This window comes from Talpa europaea (genome assembly GCF_964194135.1).
Source record: "Talpa europaea genome assembly, chromosome: 6".
Lineage (NCBI taxonomy): Eukaryota > Metazoa > Chordata > Mammalia > Eulipotyphla > Talpidae > Talpa > Talpa europaea.
In genome coordinates, this window is record NC_140072.1 from 82,349,985 (window position 1) to 82,363,402 (window position 13,418).

A 13,418-nucleotide genomic window follows, 5' to 3' on the forward strand; every position below is an offset into this window, starting at 1 on the left:
TGCTCCCCTCAGCAGTGTGCTTCGGTCCTTCTGCCTGCTCTGCTCCCCGTTCTGGCTCTGGTGAATTCTCTCACCCTCCCGTGCTTCTGACTGTACCCAGTGCTTGTATAAATAAATAAATAAATCTAAAATGTAAAAAAATAATAAAATAAAATGTTAAAAAAAAAAGGACTCAACAATTCTACTCCTAGATATCTACCCAATAATACAAAAACAGCAATTCTAAACAATAATTCTAAAGCCCTAATTATAATAGCCAAGAACAGATGAGTGGATCAAGATGTGGTGTACAGACACAACAGAAATACTAGTCAACAATCAAAAGAGATAAACTCATGTCATTTATATGGAAACATGGATGGGAGGGGGAGGATTATGCAAAGCAAAATAAACCAGAAGGACAAAGATAAATACCTGATGGTGTCGATTATATGTGGAATACAGAGACACAATGGGTCAAAGACAGTCTTTAAAAATCAACCCTTAAAAGCTGACTATAAAACTGAGGCACCCAGAGGTGGGTGAGAAGCGGAGGAGAAGGAAGGAGAGAAGCAAGAACAGGTTGGGAGGAGAGCATAATGGAGTACCGTGGAGGACTTGAGTGCTTTGGTGGTGGGTGCGCTATGGTGACCACGCTTGAAGGGGAGATCCCATACTTCCAAAATACTAACAATGGTGTAAAACAATGGTACCTCAGTTAAAAAAAATATATATTAAAAATCAGGTGATCCCCTTGTCCAATACCAGAAATTTAGTGAATGGATGTACATTTATGTTTAATGTTAAAATAAAATACTGAAAGGCAAGCTTTTGTCTTTTTAATGATTATATCTGACTTGATCAGTTGAGAAGGCATCTGCTTAGTCTTTGGTTGTACTTTTATCTACAGCCATAACAACATGAATCTGCAAAAGTTTCTTCCAAATGGGAAAATTATCAATTATTGAGAAGTCCTCCAGAATTGAAATGTTAACAGTCTATATAGCCAAGAGCTAGGTTAATGGTTGGTAGTCTCTTTTAACAAGAAGCTTATAGTTATCAAAGCACAGGTTGTACAAAGTCCCCTTTGGTAGTACTTGATTTCTAATAGTGCTTTTCAAACTGTAGGTTATAAAATAAGTTTAATAATTCATTTTAAAAAAAGGATAGACTACAAAATAGAGTGCATCACAAGTCAAAATGGGTAGGTTTGGAATTACATAAAATAAATTCAACATGTACTGGCTAAGACAAAGGCCATTGTAGAAATAGAACATTTTTTAAACTCAAACATCACTTTGTAGGACAAAAATATAAATTGAATAAAACGTAAGAGAGTTTTTTTTTTAAATCTATTTATTTATTTATACAAGCACTGGGTACAGTCAGAACCACAGGAAAGTGAGAGAATTCACTAGAGCCAGAGCGGGGAGCAGAGCAGGCAGAAGGACCGAAGTACACTGCTGAGGGGAGCAGCGGGCGGCAGGAGAGGTCTGCGCGCCTTGTGGGACCCTTGCCCAGCAGCCGGGTATTGAACTGGTGCTGCAGAGGCTGCTGGTAGCTTTGCAACCCAGCGCTCAACTGCTGCGCCACCGGGGAGACCCCATAAGAGAGATTTTAAGAATAAAATGAGGGGCCTCCCCGGTGGTTCAAGGGGTGAAGCACAGCACTGTGAAGCTATCCTCAGCCTTGCAGCATGAAGTTCGATCCCGGCCAGCCAGAGAGCTACCCACATGGCACAGTAGACCTCTCCTGCCTCGCCCTCTGCTCCCCTCAGCAGTGTACTTCAGTTGATCTGCCTGTTCTGCTCTCTACTCTCTCTGGTGAATCCTCTCACCCACCCCCCCATACCACTGGCCTGTACCCCAGTTCTTGTATGCATAAATAAGTAAATCTTTCAAAAAAAAAAAAAGAATAAAATGACATGAGCTCAAGGATTTGCTTTAAAACATTACAAAAGAAACAGAGAAAAGAATGGAAGGAGAAAGAGGGAAGAAAAAGGGAGAAACAGATAAATATCACACAAATAAATACAAACAAATATCAGCAAAATACTGATAATAATAGAATCTGGGCAACAGGTATGTGGGCGTCATTATACTACTCTCTTTACTTCCATGTGTGTTTTCTAACACATGGAAAAACTTTACCTAAAATGGAAGAAATAATGGGTATTGCAAATGCTAGATGGTATTTGGGGTTGTGTTGTCTTTTATTGGCATTTTTAATGTTACTTAGAAAAACAGGATATGTGATTAGTTCTTAATTGGTAAGTAGTTCTTCAGCTTTCGAGTCCTAGAGCAGAGCTGATGCCTCTGCCTGGTACTGCAATCTGCAGCATCATTGATTCAAGAACTGTATACATGCATGTAAGTATATGTGCACACAGTTAGTACACAGAATTCCAGGTAGAACCTCAGAGCTGTGAAATAATTTCGGCTATTTGTGAATTGAGACATTTTGAACAAGCACTCTCAGAGTGATAGAAATTCAATCCAAAATGAACTCTGAATATTTCTGAGATTATTGTTATACCAAGTACTACCGTAGACAAGGGTTCATGAACTAACTTCTTTTCTTTCCTAGGAAGGACTGGAACCATGGTTTGTGTCTGCCTTATTACTAGTGGAATATTTGTCACTGCACAGGTATGAAATTTTATTGTAAACTCAGTCTTACGTTCATTTGCAAGTTCTGAAGTCTCATTGATAAGATATTAAAATGATTCTTTGGTGAAATTGGACATGTTCAGGGTGGTATGGTGTTGGAAGCCTGCTACCCTAAAGGGAGCGGGAGTTTTCTGAGAGTACCTGTTTACTCTTCATATGAGTTCTGCAAACAGAACTTCTTCCCAAAATTGACTCCTGTTCTCTGAGGACATACTGGCTTGTGTGCATGTTCCCTACTAATTAAAAAAACTTGTTCCAGCAGTAACTTACTCATTTGTATAAGCATAAGCACAATTGCATGCTATTTTCTTGTTCCTTTGTTCTTATCTTTAATAAAAGCTTGGGCTGGGAAAGTGAAAGGCAGAGATGCTCTTGATGGCTCTCTCCCCAGCAGCCTCCTGCTGCAAGTTCATTGAGACTCTGAGTCTTCTTTAATAGCTGAAACTTCATCAGCTGTCAGGCTGTCTGTGGTAGTATGGCTGTAGACTGAAATAATTCTTTGTGTCACAGTACTTAATAAAATTAAAGAGGTGGTTATTAGTAAGCCTTGTTTAACATGCACACTAGTTAGCAAGTGACTTAGGTACTTCTTACTCTTGTCCAGGATAGAGGTGAGGTTAGTGAGTCACTCACTATGGCAGGAAATGCCAAAAACCTGAATAACAAAGAGAAATACTATTCTAATACAATATTTTAAAATCTAAATTAATGAAGAAAAATCCACAATTTATATACAATATCAATACTTTAGATAAAGACCTCACAGGGGCAGGATTAAAGTGAGGTGAGTAAGGTTAAGTGATGCAAATACAAAAAATCTCAGCCATCAGCGTGTGTCACTGACCTGACTAATCCCTGCCCTGCTCTTCCTCCCACCAATTCTGGAGCTCCCACCTTCCTCACAAGAATATTATCAAGATTAATGAAGTAAGTTCTCCAAAGGACCGTGGGACATCCTTAGAAGTGCTAGATAGATAAAAGGCACAATTTTCTAACTCAGAACAAAGTCTCTCCTGAAGGTTATTGTCTTTGCATAGTCAATAGATGTGGGGCCTGTGCCCTCTGGAAACTTCTGAGAAGACAGAGTAGACTGTTTCTATTTCTTAAAGCAGGGTTCTCAATCTTTTTCTATCCTGATAGCACTAAGAAGTTGCCACTGAAGGACACACTCCCAGCAGCTCTGTGCTCCCTGGACCTGCAGCCCAGATCAGAAGCTGAGGCCTGTGCCCAAGCCAGCACTCTGATTCCACCATCTTTTATTTCCCCAACATGAGATACACAGATATAAACATGCATGTTCTAAGACAGTACTTTTTCAAAGTATACATCATAATCTATCAGTTAGATGTAAAATCAACTGATTATGACTATCTTTTAAAATAAATAAAAGCTTGGGCTGTATTATGTATCTTTTAAAATAAAATAGATTAGAAAATGTCAAAAGTTAAGTATTGTTTTGTGAAACTTTTGTTTCAGTTTAGTGAGAGTATGAGTGTTATTAATGTGGATTTCAGCTTTAAAAATGAAAGGTCTGAAAAAGACTGATCCAGAGCCCAAGACTGAGCCAGAGACCTGTCCTCCAGGCAGGTGCTATCTTTAACTTGCTACATATATGTCCCTGACAGGTCATTTCATTTTCTTTTGGTCTCGATCTTCTTCATTGTCAAATGGAAAGATAGTAAGAAGGACCAGATGATATTTAAGGTCTTTCCAACACTAAAATTCCATGTCTTTATCAATCTATGATGTGGCTTTGTTAATTTTGTTTTGAGTAGCCTCTGACAGAGACCACTGACTTAAGAAATAATGTTCTCTTAGGAACTATAAGGTGCAGGTGAAACATCACTGGATTGTCCCCTTTTCTGTAGGACAGCCTTTTTTATTTTGGAGAACGACGAACAGATAAATCCAGCAGCGCTAAATTTCAGGGAGTAGAAACTCCTTCTCAGGTAAATTTTCTTTTAAGAAGGGGGATTCTGTGGGGAATTGGGTTAAGATTGGTGCTTGTCATTTGTGTGCATTTTAGACTCTTGTCCTTTGGTGATCAGGCAGCAGCACTGGGGTACCCTGTGACAAGCACTGGTCCCTCCCAGAGCTGTGAGCACACCCCAGGCAACCTGAGTCCTCCCCATCCTGGCTTCCATTTTAGATAAGTTATGGCTATACAGTGTAGGAGTTGGTCCCTTCTGAAAGTAGGAACATCCATTTCCTAAGGTTCTAACCCTATGAAGATTAGCTAAAGTCACCAATGTTTTATTTTTATTTCCCTGCAAAGAGGATGGAGTCTTTCACAAACCTCTACTAGGGCAATTCAACCCTTGCAGAACATCAAAGATGGCGTGGAAGAGGCAGGGGGATATAGGGGGTCAGGGACGAGAAGCTGTATTTTGAAAACTCTTTTGTACTTTTACATTTATTATCTCATTTAATATTCATATGACCTGTGTGAGATTTATGCCATTACCTTAATTTTTTCCTTTAAAATTTTTTTCCTTTTAGTATGGTAAATTTCAAACTTGAAAAGTCAAGATAATTACACAATAAATTCTCTTCTAGTCATCATCACACTGAATTTCATCATGTACCTGACTACATTTCATCTGTCCCCCCCCCCTTCCCTACACCTGGATTATTTTGATGAAAACTCCAGACATAAATCCTTTTTCCTACAAGGATTTTAGTATGACACCTAACATAAAGACTCTTTTAAAACAATTTATCATATAAAAATATTATATTTTCATAATACCTTATGTAGTGGCAGGATGGCCACAGAGCAGGTTTTCTATGATCCAAGCAGACTGGAGAGTAAAGGAGAGTCCTGGAGCCCTCGGTGGCTTTCTCAGGCTATTATTGAGCTTTTACAAGTGGTGCAGCAACCAGGTATATGGCAGGCAGGGGTCCTGAGTCCTGGGGGGCCAGGAGGCCAGAAGGCCTCCAAGCCCCCCTGCAAGTCTTCACTCTGGGCTTCTTTCTCCCTTCTCTCTCTCCTGCCTCTCTCCTGCTGCTGCTTCTCTTGGCCAATATCTCAGTACTGCTTATAATGGCCCACAGAAGTAAACAACATAACTTACAGCAATGTAACAAAAAGCAGATGCCCCATCAGGCAGGGCACTCTCAATGGCAGGAGGGCAGAAAAGCCTGAAAACCCCTTTACCCTACATCTTAATATAAAATGTCTAGTTCCTGAGCTGGAAGGGATTTCCATAATTATCTGAGCTGGAAGGGATTGTGCTCAATGAAATAAGTCAGAAGGAAAAAGAGAAATATCATATGGTTTCACTTATAGGTAGAAAATAGAGAAACCAAACAAAGGGTCAGGAAAAGACAAAACTTGCCAACTGACCATAGATCTGAGGCATCCAGCAGGGGAGAGAAGAGCACAAGGAATGTGGTGAAGGATCACGGGTCATATGGTAGTAGGAGAACTACAGGGACTACACCTGAGGGGAGAAATTAATCAATCAATAAAAATAAATAAATTAATTTCCATTAGTATCTGAAAATCTTTTTAAAATTTAGTTTCAATGCAAGCAAGGATCTGAACAAGGGTCACATATTTCATTAAGGCTCTTTTAGTTTATAAGTTTCCTACCTCTCTTTTTTATTCCTTGTAATTTGTTAATTACAAAAGTCAGGCATTTATAGTGTTTACAGCATTCTAGACTTTGTTGAACCTTGTTAAGATTCAACATTATCTCATTTAATGTTCTCAAGAACCTGAAAATTGGCACCATTATGCTTCCCACTTATTGATTGGGAAATGGTTAAGTTTTTGAACCAAGAACTCAAATCCAGCTCTCCCATACTCTGAGGCCCATTATTTCCCCTCCTATGCATGTCTTCCTTTCTATATTTCCCGTAAAATTGAAGTGAGAACTGGTTGAGAATTCTTAAGTAGATGTGCGTTGACAATGAATGAAAGTTTTCTTTGAGTAAGTAATAGGTGCATAATAGATATCCTTGACTTTGTTAGCAGAACACTATAACAGCTGACTCTAGATATTTAGTTTGGGGCTAAAGGAATCAGCCTTATCCACCAATATTTTTCTACCACTCCTATTATGAACTGAAATGAGCTACGGGCCATAGGCTAAAAGTAATACATGAATTAGAATTTACTGAGGCCTCACTCTAGTCATGCCATTTCCATGCTCAAAATATTTAATAGCTCCCCACTTCAATGACAACAAATATAAATATATTAACTTGCCACTTGGTATCTTCTATGATTTGATTGTTTTCTTTGATTTCTGCCATTATGTGCATTTAGATGGCTTACCCTCTCACACATTTGTACTGTATGCTACTTCCTAGCCTGTCAACACTTTATACCCACATGCCATTGCTCAAGTTGAACCCTTTTTCCTGGAATCCCTTTGCCTTCCTACCCTGATATAATCTCTTGGGTTTTCAGTTCTTGTAATCCTTTGTATTTCTTTTAGGGACTAAGTAACTACATTATTCTCTAGCTCTTTGAAGTGGTAACTTCTCTACCCCTTTCGCATCCCACCACCCTTTGCATCCCAAAGTTCTTCACATGAGCATCTCCTTAGATTGCAGTGAGTCCTTAGTTATATTAGCTCAAGCCCCATTGTTTTAGAGAAGGAAGAATGGACGCTAGGCTTGTAGGCCATGGTGGATTACAGTCCTTACTGGAAGGTAGAGAATCTGATGGCAGCAGCCAAGAGGATGTTGTACTTAACTCCTTCTCTTTCCCATTTCTTCTGCAGCTTTGTAGTTTTTTCTAACTTTAGTCCAGAACCTGAGCACCAAGGGCTACAATTGAATGTCCTCAGGGTCTCTAGGATGGCAAATAGGGACTCAGTCACAGGTTTGAAAGCTATGTTGGCAAACCCCCAGGGCAGTTCTCTCTGTGTGTGGTAGTAATTCTAATATAACACATTTGACCCTGCATGTGGGCTATTCTACAGACATTTCATCCACCCCTGGGTTTAGAAATTATATAAATCTTTCTCTTGACAGGCCCTTTCCAATGGAAAGCATAACAGTTAATTTAATTTTTTTTTATACATTTTTACAACATTTTTCATTTTTGCACATTGTATGCATTTTCATCTTGATTATAGTCCCTATACAATTTCCACCCCCTTATTTTGATCCTACTCCCTCCTCCCCCCCTGTAGTGTGTCTCTGTTTTATAGTTGCTTGTTGATTTTGATTTTTACTTTAACATGAATGGAGCTAGAAGGGATCATGCTCAGCAAAATAAAACAGAAAGAAAAAGAAAAATACCGGATGGTCTCATTCATAGCAGGAATTCAGAAAACCTAAATAAGGGACCAGGAAAAAAACTAATTATAATTTCATTTTTTTAAAGATTTATTTATTTATACATATAAGAACTGGGGTATAGGCTAGAGGTGTGGGGGATGAGAAGACTCACCAGAGACAGAGCAGGGAGCAGAACAGGCAGATCTACTGAAATACACTGCTGAGGGGAGCAGCAGACAGACAGGAGAGGTCTACCATGTAGGTCAGCTCCCTGGCTGGGCATCAAACTCATGTGCAGTGGCTGGCGATATCTTGATAGTGCTGACTTTAACCCCTGCATCACCAAGGAGGCCCTGGCAGTTAATTTTATTAACCTTTCCCATTGAGTGGGGAAAAGTCTGAGAACTTTAAATCTGGTGGACTCATTATCAGAATTTTCCCTTCCACTTCTTAGAGAAAGAGTCAAGGAGAGCCCTTGTGAATAGCTCGCTATAAGAGAAGCAATAGGTTAAGAGAATTCCAGGGCTTCCTTGCAAAAACAAAACGAAAACGTTCTAATTGGTGTGAACAAGAGAACATGCCACCTACTACTGGTCTATGAGGTCTTCCTTTTGAGTTTTCACCTGTACTGTTTTCTCGGGTCTAGGTGGCTGCTGTCCACCAAACCACAAACCTCCCTTTTACTCAGTCCCAGCTAAGTTTCTCCTCTCAGATCCACCTTTCTCAGAGTTGCAGTTAGTTGCATCTTGCTGTAATGTCCTAGTGGTTTCGTTCCTTCTGGCCAGTTGCCCTTTCACACACTGCAGTTTCTCGGCAACACCCAGCTCCTTTGGTACTTCCTCACCCCTTTCAGTTCAGTAGACATTTTGTAAGGTAGATGTTCAGTCCTGAGGCAATACACATAAACATGCCCAGCTACATCATGGCACCCAGTGTTTCCTTAATCAGTTACTTTCCTCAACAAGTTCTGTGTTTAAAAAAAAAAATTAGGAGGGCCTCCCTGGTGGTGCAGGCGGTTGAGTGCCGCACTGTGATTTTGTTCGCAGCCTCTGCAGTGCAGTTTTGATTCTGGCTGGCTGGTGAGAATCCCACATGGTGAAGCAGACCTCTCCTGTCTCGCCCGCTGCTCCCCTCAGCAGTGTATTTCGTCAGTCTGCCTGTTCTGTTCCCCGTTCTGTCTCTGGTGAATCCTCTCACCCTCCCGCACATCTGGCCTGTACCCCGGTTCTTATAAAAAAAAAAAAAAGAAAAAAAATAAGGAATGCTGACAATAGACTTTTCATTTCCATTTCAATTGAGGCTTCTGTTGTTTTGCAGAATAGATATGTTGGATATTTTGCAGATGTGAAAAATATCTATAAGATGACACTCCCTCCGAGAAAAATACTCAAGATAAAAAAATTCTGTCTTTATGCAATGCGTGGTAAGTGCTCTATGTAATTGGAAAATTGGGCAGAAGGACCAATGTCCTTACTGTTTGTTTAGGGGGTTTTGCTCATATCTATATAGAGAGACAATCCCAGAAGATAGCTGCCCTTTTGTGTATCCTCACAGACAAGCCCCTACCCCCCTGAGTTGCCCATTAGTCCAGCAGTGCTGTGGCCATATTACTAATTCCTTAATTCCTAAATGTCCTCTTTCCTTTCCCACACTAATTTGGGGGTTCCATCCCCTCCCTTTTTCTCCTATCCTTATTACTGCTCTGGTCTACCCCCAAGGTGGACTTTTCAAAGTAAAACTTCTGATAGAGACTTTCTTTCTCACACTGTTTCTTTCTCTTGTTCAGGGTTCATCTTAGCAGAAGCATCTCTACATCATTTTCTCACCTCCTTTTAGAGATTCTTTTTCCCTCATCTTCCTTATTCTCTCCCTTTTCACCCTCCACCTATAGTCTGCTCAGCCCAGGAATTCCATTAAGATGTGTTCACTCCAAAACTGCAAATGAATTTTGTTGTCTCAATTTTTTTTTTTTAACAAAGAACGACCAAAGACCTGCTTTGGGCCTTGCCCACCTTTACAGAGTCCTTGGGTGGCAAGCAGAGAAGAGAGTATAGGTAAAGAGCTGATCACAGTATTGGGACACAGAGAGGCCGGACTCCATCTAACTTCCCTGGGGGTCAAAGCAAGTCTCCCAGAGGATGACACTGAGGCTTTTTCTACCTAAATTGATAACATGGAAGAAAGCTGGAATCTGTGGGGGTGTCTGTCAGTCCCCCCATGTAAGGATACAGAAAAAAGACTGCTGCTACCAATTATTACCAGGAGCAAAAATCCTTATAAACATCAAAAGAGCTGGCTGTCCTTCAAGAATGTAACGAGAGAGACTGGGTTCCTCAACACTGCCCAGGGAGACAGGGAAATTGGTCAGATTATCTCTGGGAATTAAAGAAAAGAAAGCCTCTGAGGGGTTGAACTGGCTTCAAGTCCCATGTGTCTATTTCTCTCTACCACTTAATTCCCTGTATAGCTCACCCTCAGAGCAGGTGTGAAACAAGGGACATCTCAGCTTGGAGGGGTGGGGGTCTCACTCCCAGTACAGCAGGGGAGCAATGCTCCTGAGTCCCTAAAACAAGAGCCAGATTGTAGACCACAAGGTGTGCTGAATATGGGACCCCAGTCAGCCTAGTGTTAAAATAAGATCTGGCGGGCCTCCCCGGTGGCGCAGCGGTTGAGCGCTGGGTTGCGAAGCTGCCCGCGGCCTCTGCAGCGCCGGTTCGATCCCCGGCTGCTCCCCGGCCACCGGAGGAGGGTCCCACATGGCGCCAGACCTCTCCTGCCGCCCGCTGCTCCCCTCAGCAGTGAACTTAGGTCCTTCTGCCTGCTCTGCTCCCCGCTCTGGCTCTGGTGAATTCTCTCACCCTCCCATGCTTCTGACTGTACCCAGTGCATGTATAAACAAAACAAACAAACAAACAAACAAACAAATAAATAAATAAAACATACCTCTATTAAAAAAAATAAAATAAAATAAGATCTGGAATATTTTTTTAACATTTTATCCAGTGACTCAACAGTAAAAGAATGTTTATGTATATGTAAATGTGTACAGATTAAGTTTGTCATGATAAGTATTTGACTTAGTTTAGTTCTACATTTCACTCATTACTGGTAGGCATCAGTAGAAAGTTCTACAACTGGAATGAAACAGAGGCAACTAAGACAAAGAAATAATGATTCCTGATCAGTAACATGGTGTCAGTGAAAACAAAGCGAAATTATATAAGCTGAAAAATCAAGAATGATTAATATAGGACATTTTTAAAAGCATATTTGCTTTAGTTCTATACTTTGAATTCTATGCATACTTAAGTGAAATGTGCAAGGCTGAAAGGAAAGCAATAAAAATCAACTGGAAGCTTGAGAAATCAGCCCTTGGAGGAAACACTAAAGTAAGTGGGTCATTTTACTCTGAAAAAGGAGCATGGAATCATTTGTCTGTAAATATACATTGAACACCATAGGAACATTTGGATATAACCCTATCCAATAATTTCCTAGGAATTGGACTTAAACTAGGGCAAGAGGGATTTAGACATTCCTTTAAAAGTCTAAAGAAAGTAACACATTAGTAAGAAAGGTTGCAAGTCACCTTCCTCTGTAAAGGCGAAGTGAGATTCTAAGTCTTAGAAACTGAACTTTGTCTTTTTTCTTCAGCCTTGTAAATTCTGTTTTGGAGACAGAATTGGGCTTGAAGCCTTGTCTTTCAAAGACAAAACCAATGCAAAGCCCATTGATTCCATATTGATACATTGGTAGCTGGGCTTTTTTCTCTTTTTATTCCATAATGTTAATTGGTGAGATATTTTGATATTTGTGCTAACCAGCCTCTTTCATTTCATTCAGGTATTGGAAAAGGCAATGGAAGTGATCTAAAAGTACAAGTGATAATGCAGCAAAAGATTGTCTTTCACTGTTCTGCTTTCAAAAACTGTAGGGTAAGAGAAAGCTTGTGAACTGGAATTTCTGCTGTTTGTTTTCTGGTTTTTGACCTCCCTAAACCATCACTGACCACAATGAGAGGCTGTGTTGCTTTCCAGTCATCATCCAATATGTTGTCCTTGGGTTCGGCGGCAAGTTAGAGCTGAGTTAAACTCATTGTTCAGAACAGTTTCTTCAGAGAGTTTTCCAGAATATATTTTCAGTTCAGAGTGTTGCTTTGACTTTCACTTTTCCAGAAATGCCGAGCATCTTCCCAGGAATCTGTTGGAGTTTTAAATTCATGTAACTGGTCACTTTTAGCCATAGTTTTTTGGTCATTTTATTACATGGTACTGATTCTGAAATTTTAGTGTGTATGAAAATGACCTAGCAACTTGCAATGCTGCAGATTTCTAGGTTGTACTTCACAAGAATGATTTAGGAAGTCTAGAATGGGGCCCAGAAGTCTCTAGATTTAGCAATGATCTAAGTGATTTTAACTCAGATGTTCTGTGGGCCTGCACTGTGAACATGGGGTACATATATTTTTTCAAGGTGTTTTGTTTTCTTTGGATATCTACTCAGAAATAGTTGTTCAATTTTTAAATTTTTTTTTTGAGGAAGCTTCACAACTATTTTTCATAGTGGCTACACCAACTTAAATTCCCACCATCAGAATGCAAGAATTCCCTTCTCAATACAGATGTTGTTTCTGGTCTTTTTGATAACAGCCATTCTAACAGGTGTGAGGTGATATTTCATTGTGGTTTGGTTTTAACTTCCAAATGATTAGTGATGTTGAGTTTTTTTTCATACAATTGTTGACCATCTGTATGTCTTCTTTTTTTTCCCCAAAGATTTTTAAAATTTATTTATGCATGCAAGAGCTGGGGCACAGGCCAGAGGTGTGGGGGATGAGAGGACTCACCAGAGACAGAGTGGGGAACAGAACAGGCAGATCAACCTAAGAACACTGCTGAGGGGAGCAGCAGGCAAGCTAGGAGAGGTCTGCTGCACCATGTGGGTAGCTCCCTGGCCAGCTGGAGGATCAAACTCATGCTGAAGAGGCTGTGAACAGCCCTATACACTGTGTCTCAACCCCCCACGCCACCAGGGTATCCGCCATCTGTGTGTCTTCTTTGGAACATGTCTTTTCAGTTCTTCTGTCCTTTTTAAATTTGGATTTATTTGTTTCTTTGTTTCATTGAGTTGAACAATGTTTTCTTAAAAGTTGAAGAAATCCCTAAGACCATAGACCTTTTTCTGAAATAATACGAATGCTTCCTTCATGGGTCGAAGTAATGTAACTTTTGAAATTATCTGTCAGGCTTTTGTCTCTAGTTCCCCTATTACCTCTCCAAACCTATTTCTTTCCCTTCTTTTTTTTTCCCCCTCCTTTTCCCTCCACCAGTCCCAAATGAGGGCACTCACTCAGGCCTGATACTTGGTTTTCTGTTCTTATCTCCACACAACTCTATTCTTGGTTGCATTCATTCATCCCCCTGCTTTAAACTTCCATTCACTTTGCACATATTTATTAGCACCCACTGTATGGTACGTGCAGGAGCTGCAATATCGTCTCTGCCCCAACAATTCAAATACTTTTGTCAAGGACAG

General features: G+C 40.3%; 1 protein-coding gene across 1 annotated transcript in view; it reads left to right on the forward strand.

Moving 5' to 3' along the window:
• Window positions 1–13,418, forward strand: part of LOC311171827 (phosphatidylinositol 3,4,5-trisphosphate 3-phosphatase TPTE2-like) — a gene marked incomplete at both ends in the record, with an annotated part of 88,236 nt that overhangs the window by 68,442 nt on the left and 6,376 nt on the right. The window contains 4 exons of the mRNA XM_084234874.1: window positions 2,566–2,627; window positions 4,517–4,597; window positions 9,201–9,306; window positions 11,727–11,818. Coding sequence (XP_084091000.1) covers window positions 2,566–2,627; window positions 4,517–4,597; window positions 9,201–9,306; window positions 11,727–11,818 — 341 coding nt within the window. The remainder of the gene's footprint in view (window positions 1–2,565; window positions 2,628–4,516; window positions 4,598–9,200; window positions 9,307–11,726; window positions 11,819–13,418) is intronic.